The 19,610-nt window shown below is 54.8% G+C and overlaps 1 protein-coding gene and 1 long non-coding RNA gene across 3 annotated transcripts; both read left to right on the forward strand.

Annotated features, from left to right (window-relative positions):
• Positions 1-4,778: 4,778 nt before the first annotated feature.
• Positions 4,779-14,982, forward strand: LOC146751205 (activator of basal transcription 1-like). Of its 2 annotated transcripts, none has more exons than XM_085535214.1 (4): positions 4,779-4,816; positions 4,913-5,193; positions 12,917-13,083; positions 14,597-14,982. In XM_085535214.1, exons 2-4 carry the CDS (start codon positions 4,917-4,919, stop codon positions 14,921-14,923), a joined length of 771 nt encoding a protein of 256 aa, XP_085391340.1. In that variant the 5' UTR covers positions 4,779-4,816; positions 4,913-4,916; the 3' UTR covers positions 14,924-14,982. The 2 variants fall into 2 exon arrangements, with proteins under 2 accessions (XP_085391340.1, XP_085391341.1); XM_085535215.1 differs by lacking the exon at positions 14,597-14,982 and adding an exon at positions 13,634-13,744.
• A 954-nt stretch (positions 14,983-15,936) lies between these two features.
• LOC146751206 (uncharacterized) lies at positions 15,937-19,018 on the forward strand. The gene is made up of 2 exons (XR_014941780.1): positions 15,937-16,027; positions 18,939-19,018. It is a non-coding gene; the product is annotated as an uncharacterized LOC146751206 (long non-coding RNA).
• Positions 19,019-19,610: the final 592 nt, after the last annotated feature.

The following is a 19,610-nucleotide window of genomic DNA, read 5'->3' on the forward strand; positions in this document are numbered from 1 at the left end:
ACGCCCCCTGCCTGGACCCGCCCCTTTTCCCTTGGCCACGCCCCCCTTTTCCTTTAACCCCGCCCCTTTCTCCTTGACCACGCCCCCTTTCCCTTGGCCCCGCCTCCTTTTCCCATTGGCCCCGCCCTCAGGGATCGATCCAAGCCATAGCCCCGCCCCCTTTTTCGCGAGGCCACGCCCCCTTCGTTAAGCACCCGCCGGAACCGGAAGTTGGTCGTTCCTCCTCCTCCCAACCGGAAACGGAAGAAGATGGCTGCTGCCCTTCGTTTCTTTTCCTTTTTCTCACCCCCCCCCCCCACCCAACGCCGGGATCTATTTTTTTTAATGGAGAAATAAAGTTTTAAGGAAGAAAAAAAAGGGTTTTAATGAGATTTTGGGCTGTTTGGGGGCGGCAATGCAATGAATGGGGCCCAACGGGAGTATCAGCCATCAGGTCAACCCATAGAACCCTATGGGAGCATACAACTATCAGGTCAACCCATTAAATCCAATGGGAACACACAGCCATCAGGTCAACCCATAGAACCCTATGGGAACACACAGCCATCAGGTCAACCCATAGAACCCTATGGGAACACACAGCCATCAGGTCAACCCATAGAGCCCTATGGGAACACACAGCCATCAGGTCAACCCATAGAACCCTATGGGAACACACAGCCATCAGGTCAACCCATAGAACCCTATGGGAGCATCAGCCATCAGGTCAACCCATAGAACCCTATGGGAACACACAGCCATCAGGTCAACCCATAGAGCCCTATAGGAGCACACAGCCATCAGGTCAACCCATAGAACCCTATGGGAACACACAGCCATCAGGTCAACCCATAGAACCCTATGGGAACACACAGCCATCAGGTCAACCCATAGAACCCTATGGGAACACACAGCCATCAGGTCAGCCCATTAAATCCAATGGGGGCACACAGCCATCAGGTCAACCCATAGAACCCTATGGGAGCACACAGCCATCAGCTCAACCCATAGAGCCCTATAGGAGCACACAGCCATCAGGTCAACCCATAGAGCCCTATAGGAGCACACAGCCATCAGGTCAACCCATAGAACCCTATGGGAACACACAGCCATCAGGTCAACCCATAGAGCCACATGGGAACACACAGCCATCACGTCAACCCATAGAACCCTATGGGAACACACAGCCATCAGGTCAACCCATAGAACCCTATGGGAGCATACAACCATCAGGTCAACCCATTAAATCCAATGGGGGCACACAGCCATCAGGTCAACCCATTAAAACCCATGGGAGCATCAGCCATCAGGTCAATACATAGAGAACAATCATCAGGTCAACCCATAGAGTCCTATGGGAAAACACAGCTATCAGGTCAACCCATAGAGCCCTATGGGAGCATCAGCCATCAGGTCAACCCATAGAGCCCTATGGGAGCATCAGCCATCAGGTCAACCCATAGAGCCCTATGGGAACACACAGCCATCAGGTCAACCCATAGAGCCCTATGGGATCACACAGCCATCAGGTCAACCCATAGAACCCTATGGGAACACACAGCCATCAGGTCAACCCATAGAACCCTATGGGAACACACAGTCATCAGGTCAACCTATAGAGCACTATGGGAGCACATAGCCATCAGATCAACCTATAGAACCCTATAGGAACACACAGCCATCAGGTCAACCCATAGAGCCACATGGGAACACACAGCCATCAGGTCAACCCATAGAACCCTATGGGAACACACAGCCATCAGGTCAACCCATTAAACTATGGGAGCATACAACCATCAGGTCAACCCATTAAATCCAAAGGGGGCGCACAGCCATCAGGTCAACCCATTAAAACCCATGGGAGCATCAGCCATCCGGTCAACACATAGAGAACAATCATCAGGTCAACCCATAGAGCCCTATGGGAACACACAGCCATCAGGTCAACCCATAGAGCCACATGGGAACACACAGCCATCAGGTCAACCCATAGAACCACATGGGAACACACAGCCATCAGGTCAACCCATAGAGCCACATGGGAACACAAAGCCATCACGTCAACCCATAGAACCCTATGGGAACACACAGCCATCAGGTCAAGCCATTAAACCCTATGGGAGTGTCAGTTACCCAGAGCCCTATGGGAGCACGAGTAACCCAGAGCCCTATGGGAACACACAGCTATCAGGTCAACCCATAGAGCCCTATGGGAGCACACAGCCATCAGGTCAACCCATAGAACCCTATGGGAACACACAGCCATCAGGTCAACCCATAGAGCCATATGGGAACATACAGCCATCACGTCAACCCATAGAGCCCTATGGGAACACACAGCCATCAGGTCAACCCATAGAACCCTATGGGAACACACAGCCATCAGGTCAACCCATAGAGCCATATGGGAACATACAGCCATCAGGTCAACCCATAGAGCCACATGGGAGCATCAGCCATCAGGTCAACCCATAGAACCCTATGGGAACACACAGCCATCAGGTCAACCCATTAAACCCTATGGGAGCATACAACCATCAGGTCAACCCATTAAATCCAATGGCACACAGCCATCAGGTCAACCCATAGAGCCACATGGGAACACACAGCCATCAGGTCAACCCATAGAACCCTATGGGAACACACAGTTATCAGGTCAACCCATAGAACCCTATGGGAACACACAGCCATCAGGTCAACCCATAGAGCCACATGGGAACACACAGCCATCAGGTCAACCCATAGAGCCACATGGGAACACACAGCCATCAGGTCAACCCATAGAACCCTATGGGAACACACAGCCATCAGGTCAACCCATAGAACCCTATGGGATCACACAGCCAGCAGGTCAACCCATAGCGTCTTAAGGGAGCATCAGTGATCAGGTCAACCCATAGAGCATTTTGGGGTCACACAGCCGTCAGGTCATCCCATAGAGCCCTATGGGAGCGTCAGCCATCTGGTCAACCCATAGAACCCTATGGGAATACACAGCCATCACGTCAACCCATAGAACCTTATGGGAACACACAGCCATCAGGTCAACCCATAGAGCCCTATGGGAACACACAGCCATCAGGTCATCCCATAGAACCCTATGGGAACACACAGCTATCAGGTCAACCCATAGAACCCTATGGGAATACACAGCCATCACGTCAACCCATAGAACCCTATGGGAACACACAGCCATCAGGTCAACCCATAGAGCCCTATGGGAACACACAGTCATCAGGTCAACCCATAGAACCCTATGGGAACACGCAGACATCACGTCAACCCATAGAGCCACATGGGAACACACAGACATCAGGTCAACCCATAGAACCCTACGGGAATACACAGCCATCACGTCAACCCATAGAACCCTATGGGAACACACAGCCGTCAGGTCAACCCATAGAGCCCTATGGGAACACACAGCCATCAGGTCAACCCATAGAACCCTATGGGAACACACAGACATCACGTCAACCCATAGAGCCACATGGGAACACACAGCCATCAGGTCAACCCATAGAACCCTATGGGAACACACAGCCATCAGGTCAACCCATAGAGCCACATGGGAACACACAGCCATCAGGTCAACCCATAGAGCCACATGGGAACATACAGCCATCAGGTCAACCCATAGAGCCACATGGGAACATACAGCCATCAGGTCAGCCCATAGAACCCTATGGGAACACACAGCCATCAGGTCAACCCATAGAGCAACATGGGAACACACAGCCATCACGTCAACCCATTAAACCCTATGGGAGCATACAATCATCAGGTCAATCCATTAAATCCAAAGGGGGCACACAGCCATCAGGTCAACCCATTAAAACCCATGGGAGCATCAGCCATCCGGTCAACACATAGAGAACAATCATCAGGTCAACCCATAGAGCCCTATGGGAACACACAGCCATCAGGTCAACCCATAGAGCCACATGGAAGCACACAGCCATCAGGTCAACCCATAGAGCCCTATGGGAGCACACAGCCATCAGGTCAACCCATAGAACCCTATGGGAACACACAGCCATCAGGTCAACCCATAGAGCCACATGGGAACACACAGTCATCAGGTCAACCCATAGAACCCTATGGGAACACACAGCCATCAGGTCAACCCATAGAGCCCTATGGGAACACACAGCCATCAGGTCAACCCATAGAACCCTATGGGAACACACAGCCATCAGGTCAACCTATAGAACCCTATGGGAACGTCAGCCATCAGGTCAACCTATTAAATCCAAAGGGGGCACACAGCCATCAGGTCAACCCATTAAAACCCATGGGAATATCAGCCATCAGGTCAACCCATAGAGCCCTATTGGAACACACAGCCATCAGGTCAACCCATAGAACCCTATGGGAGCATCAGCCATCAGGTCAACCCTTAGAGCAATCAGGATCTTCTCCCCACGACTGACATACAACGTAGCCAATCAGACCGACAGAATGTCACAAATCCCGCCCACAGAGCCCTCAGCCAATCACCGCTCTCCTAATAGTCCCGCCTACCGCCAGCTAAACCAATCATCGCTCTCTCCTCCCGCCCTTAGAGCTGTCAGCCAATCACCGCGCTCCATCACTGTAGCCCCGCTCCCTCATTTCACTTTACGACAGCTCTGCTTTACGGCAGACAGCGCTTTACGGCAGCGGCCTATAGAGGAGGCTGCGTGTGGCGCAGGCCTCCCACCCTCAGAGCCCTCAGCCAATCACAGCTCTCCCTCTCTGTAGCCCCGCCCCCATCGTGTCACTTTACGACAGCTCCGCTTTACGGCACGCAGCGCTTTACGGCAGCGGCCTATAGAGGAGGCGGCGTGTGGTGCGGGTAATGGCGGACGGGTCTTAACGGGGCCTTGACGTTACCGGGGTGTTCCCGGTGGGTCTCGAACGGGGTTATAAAGTTCTATTATCCTTCTCACAGCAACATGGCGGTGATGGAGCCCAAAGGAGCTGAGGAAGAAACCTCGACCGCCATGGAGGTCTCACAACCGGAAGAGGATGAGGAAGCGGAAGAGGAAGCGGAAGAGGAAGGGAAACCGGAAGAGGAATCGAAACCGGAAGCGGAAGACCGGAAACGGAAAAAGGTTCCGGTTCCGGGGGTGGTTTATCTCAGTTACATCCCGCCCGGCTTCGGACCGAGACAATTGAGGACGTTGTTGGGGCCACACGGGGAATTGGGACGGGTCTTCCTGCAGCCGAGGGGTGAGTGAGGGGATATAGGGGGGATATAGGGGGATATGGGGGGTTATAGGGGGGATATGGGGGGTTATAGGGGGGATATGGGGGGTTATAGGGGGGATATGGGGGTTTTATGGGGTCTATGGGGGGATATGGGGAGTTTTATGGTGTCTATGGGGGGATATAGGGGGATATGGGGGGTTATACAGGGTCTATGGGGCGTTATAGGGGGTCTATAGGGTCTATGGGGGGGTTTTATGGGGTCTATGGGGTGTTATAGGGGGTCTATGTGATGTTATAGGGGGTCTATGGGGGGTTTTATGGGGTCTATGGGGGGATATGGGGGTTAAGGGGGGATATGGGGTGTTTTATGGGGTCTATGGGGGTTTTATGGGGCCTATGGGGTGTTATAGGGGGTCTATGTGATGTTATAGGGGGTGTATTGGGGGTTTTATGGGGTCTATGGGGGTTATATGGGGCCTATGGGGTGTTATAGGGGGTCTATGTGATGTTATAGGGGGTGTATTGGGGGTTTTATGGGGGGATATGGGGGGTTTTATGGGGGATATGGGGGGTTTTAGCGGGTCTATGGGGGGTTTTAGGGGGTCTGTGGGGGATATGGGGGGTTTTATGGGGTCTATGGGGGGATATGGGGGGTTATACAGGGTCTATGGGGCGTTATAGGGGGTCTATAGGGGGGTTTTATGGGGTCTATGGGGGGGTTATAGGGGGGATATGGGGGGGTATGGGGGGTTTTATGGGGTCTATGGGGTGTTATAGGGGGTCTGTGGGGGGTTTTATGGGGTCTGTGGGGTGTTATAGGGGGTCTATGGGGGGATATGGGGTCTATGGGGTGTTATAGGGGGTCTATGGGGGGATATGGGGTCTATGGGGTGTTATAGGGGGTCTATGGGGGGATATGGGGTCTATGGGGTGTTATAGGGGGTCTATGGGGGGATATGGGGTCTATGGGGTGTTATAGGGGGTCTATGGGGGGATATGGGGTCTATGGGGTGTTATAGGGGGTCTATGGGGGGATATAGGGGGTATATGGGGTCTATGGGGGGGTTTATGGGGTCTGTAGGGTCTATGGGGGGGTTATAGGGGGGATATGGGGGGGTATGGGGGGTTTTATGGGGTCTGTGGGGGGATATAGGGGGATATGGGGGGATATAGGGAGTTATAGGGGGTCTATAGGGTCTATGGGGGGGTTTATGGGGTCTGTAGGGTCTATGGGGGGGTTATAGGGGGGATATGGGGGGGTATGGGGGGTTTTATGGGGTCTATGGGGTGTTATAGGGGGTCTATGGGGGTTTTATGGGGTCTGTGGGGGGATATGGGGGGTTTTATGGGGTCTATGGGGGGATATGGGGGGTTTTATGGGGTCTATGGGGGGATATGGGGAGTTTTATGGGGTCTATGGGGGGTTTTATGGGGTCTATGGGGGATATGGGGGTTTTATGGGGTCTATGGGGGGATATGGGGAGTTTTATGGGGTTTATGGGGGTTTTATGGGGTCTATGGGGGGATATTGGGGGTTTTATGGGGCCTATGGGGGGTTTTATGGGGTCTATGGGGGGATATGGGGGTTTTATGGGGTCTATGGGGGGATATGGGGGGTTTTATGGGGTCTATGGGGGGATATGGCGGGTTATAGGGGGGATATGGGGGTTTTATGGGGTCTATGGGGGGATATGCGGGGTTTATGGGGTCTATGGGGGGGTTTATGGGGTCTGTAGGGTCTATGGGGGGCTTATAGGGGGGATATGGGGGGGTATGGAGGGTTTTATGGGGTCTATGGGGTGTTATAGGGTGTCTATGGGGGGATATGGGGGGTTATAGGGGGTCTATGGGATGTTATATGGGGTCTATGGGGGTTTTATGGGGTCTATGGGGGGATATGGGGAGTTTTATGGGGTCTATGGGGGGATATGGGGAGTTTTATGGGGTATATGGGGGGTTTTATGGGGTCTATGGGGGGTAATAGGGGGGACATGGGGGGTTATACAGGGTCTATGGGTCGTTATAGGGGGTCTATAGGGTCTATGGGGGGGTTTATGGGGTCTGTAGGGTCTATGGGGGGCTTATAGGGGGGATATGGGGGTCTATGGGGTGTTATAGGGGGTCTATGGGGTGTTATAGGGGGTCTATGGGGGGTTTTATGGGGTCTATGGGGGGATATGGGAGGTTATAGGGGGTCTATGGGATGTTATATGGGGTCTATGGGGAGTTTTATGGGGTCTATGGGGGGTTTTATGGGGTCTATGGGGGGATATTGGGGGTTTTATGGGGTATATGGGGGGATATGGGCGGTTATAGGGGGGATATGGGGGGTTATACAGGGTCTATGGGGCGTTATAGGGGGTCTATAGGGTCTATGGGGGGGTTTATGGGGGGGTTATAGGGGGGTTTTATGGGGTCTATGGGGGGATATGGGGGGTTTTATGGGGTCTATGGGGGGATATGGGGGGTTTTATGGGGTCTATAGGAGGTCTATGGGGGGTTTTATGGGGTCTATGGGGGGATATGGGGAGTTTTATGGGGTCTGTGGGGGGATATGGGGGTTTTATGGGGGATATGGGGTGTTATAGGGGGTCTATGGGGGGTTTTATGGGGTCTGTGGGGGGATATGGGGGTTTTGTGGGGTCTGTGGGGGGATATGGGGGGTTTTATGGGGTCTATGGGGGAATATGGGGGGTTTTATGGGGTATATGGGGGTTTTATGGGGTCTATGGGGGGATATGGGGGGTTTTATGGGGTCTATGGGGGGATATGGCGGGTTATAGGGGGGATATGGGGGGTTATACAGGGTCTATGGGGCGTTATAGGGGGTCTATAGGGTCTATGGGGGGGTTTATGGGGTCTGTAGGGTCTATGGGGGGGTTATAGGGGGGATATGGGGGGGTATGGGGGGTTTTATGGGGTCTATGGGGTGTTATAGGGGGTCTGTGGGGGGTTTTATGGGGTCTGTGGGGGGATATGGGGGGTTTTATGGGGTCTATGGGGGGTTTTATGGGGTCTATGGGGGGATATGGGGGGTTTTATGGGGTCTATGGAGGGATATGGGGAGTTTTATGGGGTCTATGGGGGGATATGGGGGTTTTATGGGGCATATGGGGGGATATGGGGGTTTTATGGGGTCTATGGGGGGATATGGGGGTTTTATGGGGTCTATGGGGGGATATGGCGGGTTATAGGGGGGATATGGGGGGTTATACAGGGTCTATGGGGCGTTATAGGTGGTCTATAGGGTCTATGGGAGGGTTTATGGGGTCTGTAGGGTCTGTGGGGGGGTTATAGGGGGGTCTATGGGGTGTTATAGGGGGTCTATGGGGGGTTTTATGGGGTCTATGGGGGGATATGGTGGGTTATACAGGGTCTATGGGGCGTTATAGGGGGTCTATAGGGTCTGTGGGGGGGTTTATGGGGTCTGTAGGGTCTTTGGGGGGCTTATAGGGGGGATATGGGAGGTATGGGGGGTTTTATGGGGTCTATGGGGTGTTATAGGGGGTCTATGGGGGGTTTTATGGGGTCTATGGGGGGTTTTATGGGGTCTATGGGGGTATATGGGGGTTTTGTGGGGTCTATGAGGGGATATGGGGGGATATGGGGGGTTATAGGGGGGATATGGGGGGTTATACAGGGTCTATGGGGCGTCATAGGGGGTCTATAGGGTCTATGGGGGGGTTTATGGGGTCTGTAGGGTCTATGGGGGGATATGGGGGGGTATGGGGGGTTTTATGGGGTCTATGGGGTTTTATAGGGGGTCTATGGGGGGTTTTATGGGGTCTATGGGGGGTTTTATGGGGTCTATGGGGGTTTTGTGGGGTCTATGAGGGGATATGGGGGGTTATAGGGGGGATATGGGGGGTTATACAGTGTCTATGGGGCGTCATAGGGGGTCTATAGGGTCTATGGGAGGGTTTATGGGGTCTGTAGGGTCTATGGGGGGCTTATAGGGGGGATATGGGGGGGTATGGGGAGTTTTATGGGGTCTATGGGGGGATATGGGGAGTTTTATGGGGTCTATGGGGGGATATGGGGAGTTTTATGGGTTCTATGGGGGGATATGGGGAGTTTTATGGGGTCTATGGGGGGATATGGGGGGTTTTATGGGGTCTATGGGGGGATATGGCGGGTTATAGGGGGGATATGGGGGGTTATACAGGGTCTATGGGGCGTTATAGGGGTTCTATAGGGTCTATGGGGGGGTTTATGGGGTCTGTAGGGTCTATGGGGGGGTTATAGGGGGGATATGGGGGGGTATGGGGGGTTTTATGGGGTCTATGGGGTGTTATAGGGGGTCTGTGGGGGGTTTTATGGGGTCTGTGGGGGGATATGGGGGGTTATAGGGGGTCTATGGGATGTTATATGGGGTCTATGGGGGTTTTATGGGGTCTGTGGGGGGATATGGGGAATTTTATGGGGGATATGGGGGGTTTTATGGGGTCTATGGGGGGATATGGGGGGTTTTATGGGGTCTATGGGGGGATATGGGGGGTTTTATGGGGTCTATGGGGGGATATGGGGGGTTTTATGGGGTATATGGGGGGATATAAGGACTTATAGGGGGTCTATGGGGGGTTTTATGGGGTCTATGGGGTGTTATAGGGGGTCTATGGGGGGTATAGGGGTCTATGGGGGGATATGGGGGGTCTATGGGGTTTTTATGGGGTCTATGGGGGGATATGGGGTGTTACACGGGGATATGGGATGTCTATGGGGGGATATAGGGTGTCTGTGGTGGGATATGGGGGGTTATAGGGTGTCTGTGGGGGGATATGGGTGGTTATAGGGGGATATGGGGGGTTTTATGGGGTCTATGGGGGGATATGGGGGTCTATGGGGGTTTTATGCGGTCTATGGGGGGGGTATGGGGGGTTTTATGGGGTCTATGGGGGGATATGGGGAGATATAGGGGGTCTATGCGATGTTATAGGGGGTCTATGAGGGGTTTTATGGGGTCTATGGGGGGTTATAGGGGTCTATGGGATGTTATAGTGTGTCTATGGGGGGCTATGGGGTGTTATAGGGGGTCTATGGGGGGGTATGGGGGGTTTTATGGGGTCTATGGGGGGTTTTATGGGGGGATATGGGGGGTTTTAAGGGGTCTATGGGGGGATATGGGGGGTTTTAGGGGGTCTGTGGGGGATATGGGGGGTTTTATGGGGTCTATGGGGGGATATGGGGAGTTTTATGGGGTCTATGGGGGGATATGGGGAGTTTTATGGGGTATATGGGGGGATATGGGGGTTTTATGGGGTCTATGGGGGGATATGGGGGTTTTATGGGGTCTATGGGGGGATATGGGGGGTTTTATGGGGTCTATGGGGGGATATGGGGAGTTTTATGGGGTCTATGGGGGGATATGGGGAGTTTTATGCGGTCTATGGGGGGGATATGGGGAGTTTTATGGGTTCTATGGGGGGATATGGGGAGTTTTATGGGGTCTATGGGGGGATATGGGGGGTTTTATGGGGTCTATGGGGGGATATGGCGGGTTATAGGGGGGATATGGGGGGTTATACAGGGTCTATGGGGCGTTATAGGGGGTCTATAGGGTCTATGGGGGGGTTTATGGGGTCTGTAGGGTCTATGGGGGGGTTATAGGGGGGATATGGGGGGGTATGGGGGGTTTTATGGGGTCTATGGGGTGTTATAGGGGGTCTATGGGGGTTTTATGGGGTCTATGGGGGGATATGGGGGGTTTTATGGGGTCTATGGGGTGTTATAGGGGTTCTATGTGATGTTATAGGGGGTCTATGGGGGGTTTTATGGGGGATATGGGGTGTTTTATGGGGTCTATGGGGGTTATATGGGGCCTATGGGGTGTTATAGGGGGTCTATGTGATGTTATAGGGGGTGTATTGGGGGTTTTATGGGGTCTATGGGGGGATATGGGGGGTTTTATGGGGGATATGGGGGGTTTTAGCGGGTCTATGGGGGGTTTTAGGGGGTCTGTGGGGGATATGGGGGGTTTTATGGGGTCTATGGGGGGATATGGGGGGTTTTATGGGGTCTATGGGGGTTTATAAGGCCCCTATGGGGGGATATAGGGGGATATTGGGTGGATATGGGGTGTTTTGTGGGGTCTATGGGGCGATATTGGGGGGTTATAGGGGGTTTTATGGGGTCAGTGGGGGGTATGGGGGGTTTTATGGGGTCTATGAGGGGTTTTATGGGGTCTGTGGCAGGATATGGGGGGTTATAGGGGGCCTATGGGGGGTTATACAGGGTCTATGGGGGGTTATAGGGGGATATGGGGTGTTATAGGGGATATGGAGTGTCTATTGGGGGTCTGAGTGGGTTTATGGGTGGTTATGGGGTTATATGGGATGTTATAGGGGGTCTGTGGGATGTTATATGGGGCCTATGGGGAGTTATAGGGGGTCTATGGGGGGATATGGGGAGTTATAGGGGATTATAGGGGGGATATGGGGGGTTATAGGGGGCCTATGGGGGGTTATCGGGGGTTATGGGGAGTTATGGGGGTCTATGTGATGGTTATGGGGTTCTATGGGGGGCTGTGGGGAATTATGGGGGGTCTAAGGGGAGTTATGAGGAGTTGTTAGGGGGCTATAGGGGGTTATGGGGGGGTCTATGGGTAGTTATAGGGGGTCTATGGGGGGTTTTATGGGGTCTATGGGGGGTTGTAGGGGGTCTATGGGGGATCTATAGGGGGTTATGGGGGGTCTATGGGTAGTTATAGGGGGTCTATGGGGGGTTTTATGGGGTCTATGGGGGGATATGGGGAGATTTGGGGTGTCTATAGGGGGATATGGGGGGTTATAGGGGGTCTGTGGGGGGATATGGGGGGTTATATGCAGGATATGGGGTCTATGGGATGTTATAGGGTGTCTATGGGGGGATGTTGTGGGTTTTATGGGGTCTATGGGATGTTATAGGGTGTCTATGGGGGGTTATAGGGGGTCTGTGGGATGTTATAGGGTGTCTATGGAGGGTTTTATGGGGCCTATGGGGGTTATAGGGGGTCTATGGGGGGGTTTATGGGGGATATGGGGGGATTTGGGGGGCTACAGGGGGATATGGGGGGTTATAGGGTATCTGTGGGGGGATATGGGGGATTATAGGGGGATATGGGGTGTCTATAGGGGTCTATGGGGGGATATGGGGGGTCTATGGGATGTTATAGGGGGTCTATGAGGGGTTTTATGGGGTCTATGGGGGGTTATAGGGGGATATGGGGTGTTATAGGGTGTCTATAGGGGGATATGGGGTGTTATAGGGTGTCTATAGGGGGATATGGGGTGTTATAGGGTGTCTATAGGGGGATATGGGGTGTTATAGGGTGTCTATAGGGGGATATGGGGTGTTATAGGGTGTCTATAGGGGGATATGGGGTGTTATAGGGTGTCTATAGGGGGATATGGGGTGTTATAGGGTGTCTATAGGGGGATATGGGGGGTTATAGGGTATCTGTAGGGGGATATGGGGTGTTATAGGGTGTCTATAGGGGGATATGGGGGGTTTATGGGGTCTATGGGGCTCTATGGGATGTTATAGGGTGTCTATGGGTTGCTGTGTGGGTCTGCGGGTGGTTATGGGGCTCTATGGGATGTTATAGGGTGTCTATGGGGGTCTATGGGGCTCTATGGGTGGTTATGGGGCTCTATGGGATGTTATAGGGTGTCTATGGGGCTATATGGGATGTTATAGGGTGTCTATGGGGCTCTATGTTCCCCCCCCATTAACCCTAATGGCTGCTGTTACTCCTCCCCGCCTGCAGGGGGCGCTGTGCGTCGCCGCGGCCGGAAGGGAGGCGGGCGCTACAGTGAGGGCTGGGTGGAGTTCCGGGATAAGAGAGTGGCCAGGCGAGTGGCCTCCAGCCTGCAGGGGGCGCCACTGAGCTGCAGGGCTAGGAGCCGCTTCCGGTACGATCGATGGTGTCTGAAGGTGAGACCGGAAGTGGGGAGTTAAGGTGGAATGGGGGAGTTACGGGGTGGGGGGGTGGATTTAAGGTGGAATTAAAGAGTTACGGGACCTCTTTAGACCCCATAAGACCCCCCAGGACCCCCATAAGACCCCTTTAGCCCCCCATAAGACCTCTCAGGACCCCCATAGGACCCCATAAGATCCCCCAGGACCCCCTTAGGACCCCTTTAGCCCCCCATAAGACCCCTTTAGCCCCCCATAAGATCTCTCAGGACCCCCATAGGACCCCTTTGACCCCCCGGGGCCCCCATAGGACCCCTTTAGACCCCAATAAGACCCTTTTAGCCCCCTTAAGACCCCTTTAGCCCCCCATAAGACCCCTTTAGCCCCCCATAAGACCTCTCAGGACCCGCATAGGACCCCTTTAGCCCCCCATAAGATCCCTTTAGCCCCCCATAAGACCTCTCAGGCCCCCCATAGGACCCCTTTAGCCCCCCATAAGACCCCTTTAGCCCCCCTACGCCCCCCATAGACCCTCATATAACCCCATTTCTCTCCCCATATCCCCCAGTACCTGCCAGGTTTCCGCTGGCCCCACCTGAGCGACCCCATAAGACCCCTTTGGCCCCCCATAAGGCCTCTCAGGACCCCCATAGGACCCCCTTAGGACCTCTTTAGACCCCATAAGACCCCATAGGACCCCTTTGGTCCCCCATAAGACCCCTTTGGTCCCCATAAGATCTCTCAGGACCCCCATAGGACCCCTTTAGACCCCGTAAGAACCCATAGGACCCCTTTGGTCCCCCATAAGACCCCTTTGGTCCCCCATAAGATCTCTCAGGACCTCCATAGGACCCCTTTGGTCCCCCATAAGATCTCTCAGGACCCCCATAAGACCCCTTTGGTCCCCCATAAGATCTCTCAGGACCCCCATAGGACCCCTTTGACCCCCCGGGGCCCCCATAGGACCCCTTTAGACCCCAATAAGACCCTTTTAGCCCCCTTAAGACCCATTTAGCCCCCCATAAGACCCCTTTAGCCCCCCATAAGACCTCTCAGGACCCGCATAGGACCCCTTTAGCCCCCCATAAGATCCCTTTAGCCCCCCATAAGACCCCATAAGACCCTTTTAGCCCCCATAAGACCCCTTTAGCCCCCCATAATCCCCCTTATGCCCCCCATAGACCCTCATTTAACCCCATTTCTCTCCCCATATCCCCCAGTACCTGCCAGGTTTCCGCTGGCCCCACCTGAGCGACCCCATAAGACCCCTTTAGCCCCCCATAAGACTCCCCAGGACCCCCATAGGACCCCCTTAGGACCTCTTTAGACCCCATAGGACCCCTTTGGTCCCCCATAAGACCCCTTTGGTCCCCCATAAGATCTCTCAGGGCCCCCATAGGACCCCTTTAGACCCCAATAAGACCCCTTTAGCCCCCCATAAGACCCCATAAGACCCCATAGGACCCCTTTAGCCCCCCTACGCCCCCCATAGACCCTCATGTAACCCCATTTCTCTCCCCATATCCCCCAGTACCTGCCAGGTTTCCGCTGGCCCCACCTGAGCGAGCGTTTGGCAGCCGAACGTCAGGCCCGATCCCACCGACTCAGAGCAGAAGCCGCCCAGGCCAAACGTGAAGGGGGCTTCTACCTGCGCTGTGTCTCTATGGCAGCCCCCCCCAAAGACCCCCGTCAAGACCCCGACCACCCCAAACCCACCCAGGAGCTTCAAAGGAACCCAGAACCTACGTGGGGTTTTACCCAACGTCAAACGGAGCCGGAGATATGGGGCAAAAAGAAGAGACCCCCCCAGCCCCCCAGCAGGAAGCTGCTGGCCAAGGTGTTTGGGGGGGGGTCCTAAAAGGGGGTTTTGGGGTGGAAAAAATGGTGAAAAAAGGACAAAAAAGAAGGAAAATAGAAGGTTCTGGGGGTCCTGAGTGCTTCTATGGGGGTCCTATGGGGGTCTAGGGGGCTCTTAATGGGGTCCTGAGGGGTCTAAAGAGGGTCTTGGGGTGTCTTAAGGGGTCTTAATGGGGTCCTGAGGGGTCTTAAGGGGCACTATGGGGGTCCTGAGGGGTCTTAATGGGGTCTATTGGGGGTCCTATAGGGGTCCTGAGGGAGTCTATGGGGGTCTATGGGGTTTCTATGAGGGTCTATGGGGGTCTGTGTGGGTCTATGGGGGGTCTATGTGGGTCTTTGGGGGTCTATGTGGGTCTATGAGGGTCTATGGGGTCCTATGGGGGGTCTATGGGGGTCTATGGGGGGTCTGTGTGAGTCTATGGGGGTCTGTGGGGGGTCTATGAGGGTCTATGGGGTTTCTATGAGGGTCTATGGGGGTCTCTGAGGGTCTTTGGGGATCTATGTGGGTCTATGGGGGTACTGAGTGCTCCTATGGGGATCTATGGGGGGTCTATAGGGATCTTATTGGGGTCTATGTGAGTCTGTGGGGGTCTATGTGGGTCTATGGGGGTCTATGAGGGTCCATGGGGGGTCTATAGGGTCCTATGAGGGTCTATGAGGGTCTCTGGGGATCTATGTGGGTCTGTAGGGATCCTATTGGGGTCTGTGTGGGTCTATGGGGGTCTATGGGGGTCTATGGGGTCCTATGGGGGGTCTATGTGGGTCTATGAGGGTCTATTGGGGTCCTATGGGGGGTCTCTAAGGGTCTATGGGGGTCTATGAGGGTCTATGGGGTCCTATGGGGGGTCTATAGGGTCCTATGGGGGTCTATGGGGGTCTATGGGGTCCTATGGGGGGTCTATGTGGGTCTATGGGGGTCTATGAGGGTCTATGGGGTCCTATGGGGGGTCTCTAAGGGTCTATGGGGGTCTATGAGGGTCTATGGGGTCCTATGGGGGGTCTATGTGGGTCCAGTTGGGCTTTTACCCAACGTCAAACGGAGCCGGAGATATGGGGCAAGAAGAAGAGACCCCCCCAGCCCCCCAGCAGGAAGCTGCTGGCCAAGGTGTTTGGGGGGGGGTCTTAATGGGGTCCTATGGGGTCTTAAGGGGCCCTATGGGGGTCCCGAGTGCTCTTATGGGGGTCCTGAGGGGTCTTAATGGGGCCCTATGGGGATCCTGAGGGGTCTTAATGGGGCCCTATGGGGGTCCTGAGGGGTCTTAATGGGGTCCTGGGGGGACCTATAGGGGTCCTGAGGGGTCCTATGGGGTCGTGGGGGATCTTAAGAGGGTCCTGAGGGGTCTTAATGGGGTCCTGGGGGGTCTTGAGTGGCCCTATGTGCGTCCTGAGGGGTCTTAAGGGGACTTAATGGGGTCCTGAGGGGTCTTAAGAGGGATTTTGGGGGGAAAAGTGGTGAAAAAAGGGCAAAAAAGAAGGAAAATAAAAGGTTCTGGGGGTCCTGAGTGCTTCTATGGGGGTACTGAGGGGTCATATGGGGTCTTATGGGGGTCCTGAGGGGTCTAAAAAGGGTTTTGGGGGGTCTTAAGGGGTCTTAATGGGGTCCTGGGGGGTCTTAAGGGGCCCTATGGGGGTCCTGAGTGCTTCTATGGGGATCTATGGGGGGTCTATGAGGGTCTGTGGGGTCCTATGGGGGGTCTCTGTGTGTCTATGGGGGTCTCTGTGTGTCTATGGGGGTCTATGAGGGTCTATAGGGTCCTGTGGGGGTCTGTGGGGTCCTATGGGGGGTCTATGGGGGTCTATGAGGGTCTATGGGGTCCTATGGGGGGTCTATGAGGGTCTATGGGGTCCTATGGGGGGTCTATGTGGGTCTATGAGGGTCTATGGGGTCCTATGGGGGGTCTATGTGGGTCTATGGGGGTCTGTGGGGTCCAATGGGGGGTCTATGGGGGTCTATGAGGGTCTGTGGGGTCCAATGGGGGGTCTATGGGGTCCTATGGGGGGTCTATGGGGGTCTATAAGGGTCTATGGGGTCCTATGGGGGGTCTATGTGGGTCTATGAGGGTCTATGGGGTCCTATGGGGGGTCTATGTGGGTCTATGGGGGTCTATGGGGTCCTATGGGGGGTCTATGTGGGTCTATGGGGGTCTATGAGGGTCTGTGGGGTCCAATGGGGGGTCTATGGGGGTCTATGAGGGTCTGTGGGGTCCAATGGGGGGTCTATGGGGTCCTATGGGGGGTCTATGGGGGTCTATGAGGGTCTATGGGGTCCTATGGGAGGTCTATGGGGGTCTATGGGGTCCTATGGGGGGTCTATGTGGGTCTATGTGGGTCCAGTTGGGCTTTTACCCAACGTCAAACAGAGCCGGAGATATGGGGCAAGAAGAAGAGACCCCCCCCAGCCCCCCAGCAGGAAGCTGCTGGCCAAGGTGTTTGGGGGGGGGTCTTAATGGGGTCCTATGGGGTCTTAAGGGGCCCTATGGGGGTCCCGAGTGCTCTTATGGGGGTCCTATGGGGATCCTGAGGGGTCTTAATGGGGCCCTATGGGGGTCCTGAGGGGTCTTAATGGGGTCCTGGGGGGACCTATAGGGGTCCTGAGGGGTCCTATGGGGTCGTGGGGGATCTTAAGAGGGTCCTGAGGGGTCTTAATGGGGTCCTGGGGGGTCTTGAGTGGCCCTATGTGGGTCCTGAGGGGTCTTAAGGGGACTTAATGGGGTCCTGAGGGGTCTTAAGAGGGATTTTGGGGGGAAAAGTGGTGAAAAAAGGGCAAAAAAGAAGGAAAATAAAAGGTTCTGGGGGTCCTGAGTGCTTCTATGGGGGTCCTGAGGGGTCCTATGGGGTCTAAAGAGGGTCTTGGGGGGTCTTAAGGGGTCTTAATGGGGTCCTGAGGGGTCTTAAGGGGCACTATGGGGGTCCTGAGGGGTCTTAAGGGGTCTTAATGGGGTCCTGAGGGGTCTTAAGGGGCCCTATGGGGGTCCTGAGGGGTCTTAATGGGGTCTATTGGGGGTCCTATAGGGGTCCAGAGAGAGTCTATGGGGGTCTATGGGGTTTCTATGAGGGTCTATGGGGGGTCTCTAAGGGTCTATGGGGGGTCTATGTGAGTCTATGAGGGTCTATGGGGATCTGTGTGGGTCTATGGGGGTCTGTCTGGGTCTATGGGGTCCTATGGGGGGTCTATGTGGGTCTATGGGGGTCTATGAGGGTCTATGGGGTCCTATGGGGGGGTCTGTGTGGGTCTATGAGGGTCTATGGAGTCCTATGGGGGGTCTATGTGGGTCTATGGGGTCCTATGGCGAGTCTATGGGGGTCTATGAGGGTCTGTGGGGTCCTATGGGGGGTCTATAGGGTCCTATGGGGGTCTGTGGGGTCATATGGGGGGTCTATGTGGGTCTATGGGGGTCTATGAGGGTCTATGGGGTCCTATGGGGGGTCTATGAGGGTCTATGGGGTCCTATGGGGGGGTCTATGTGGGTCTATGGGGGTCTATGAGGGTCTATGGGGTCCTGTGGGGGGTCTATGAGGGTCTATGGGGTCCTATGGGGGGTCTATGAGGGTCCTATGGGGTCCTATGGGGGGTCTATGGGGGGTCTGTGAGGGTCTATGGGGTCCAGTGGGGGGTCTATGTAGGTCTATGGGGGTCTATGAGGGTCTATGGGGTCCTATGGGGGGTCTATGTGGGTCTATGAGGGTCTATGGGGTCCTATGGGGGGTCTATGTGGGTCTATGGGGGTCTATGAGGGTCTATGGGGTCCTATGGGGGGTCTGTGTGGGTCTATGGGGTCCTATGGGGAGTCTATGGGGGTCTATGAGGGTCTATAGGGTCCTATGGGGGTCTATAGGGTCCTATGGGGGTCTATGAGGTCCTATGGGGGTCTATGAGGGTCTATGGGGTCCTATGGGGGGTCTATGTGGGTCTATGTGGGTCCAGTTGGGCTTTTACCCAACGTCAAACGGAGCCGGAGATATGGGGCAGGAAGAAGAGACCCCCCCAGCCCCCCAGCAGGAAGCTACTGGCCAAGGTGTTTGGGGGGGGGTCCTAAAAGGGGGTTTTGGGGTGGAAAAAATGGTGAAAAAAGGACAAAAAAGAAGGAAAATAGAAGGTTCTGGGGGTCCTGAGTGCTTCTATGGGGGTACTGAGGGGTCCTATGGGGGTCCTATGGGGGTCCTGAGGGGTCTAAAGAGGGTTTTGGGGGGTCTTAAGGGGTCTTAATGGGGTCCTGGGGGGTCTTAAGGGGCCCTATGGGGGTCCTGAGTGCTTCTATGGGGATCTATGGGGGGTCTATGAGGGTCTGTGGGGTCCTATGGGGGGTCTCTGTGTGTCTATGGGGGTCTCTGTGTGTCTATGGGGGTCTATGAGGGTCTATAGGGTCCTGTGGAGGTCTGTGAGGGTCTGTGGGGTCCTATGGGGGGTCTATGGGGGTCTATGAGGGTCTATGGGGTCCTATGGGGGGTCTATGAGGGTCTATGGGGTCCTATGGGGGGTCTATGTGGGTCTATGAGGGTCTATGGGGTCCTATGGGGGGTCTATGTGGGTCTATGGGGGTCTATGAGGGTCTGTGGGGTCCAATGGGGGGTCTATGGGGGTCTATGAGGGTCTATGGGGTCCAATGGGGGGTCTATGTGGGTCTATGAGGGTCTATGGGGTCCTATGGGGGGTCTATGTGGGTCTATGGGGGTCTATGGGGGTCTAT

This window comes from Coturnix japonica, unplaced genomic scaffold, assembly GCF_054131305.1.
Source record: "Coturnix japonica strain WE unplaced genomic scaffold, WE-NBRP24 Scf112, whole genome shotgun sequence".
In the NCBI taxonomy this organism is placed as follows: Eukaryota; Metazoa; Chordata; class Aves; order Galliformes; family Phasianidae; genus Coturnix; species Coturnix japonica.

Coding starts and splice junctions, on each gene's coding strand:
- LOC146751205 (XM_085535214.1), top strand. CDS start 4,917: ATGGCGGTGATGGAGCCCAAAGGAGCTGAGGAAGAAACCTCGACCGCC. Junction 5,194..12,916: donor GGTCTTCCTGCAGCCGAGGG/GTGAGTGAGGGG, acceptor CCCCGCCTGCAG/GGGGCGCTGTGCGTCGCCGC. Junction 13,084..14,596: donor ACGATCGATGGTGTCTGAAG/GTGAGACCGGAA, acceptor CATATCCCCCAG/TACCTGCCAGGTTTCCGCTG.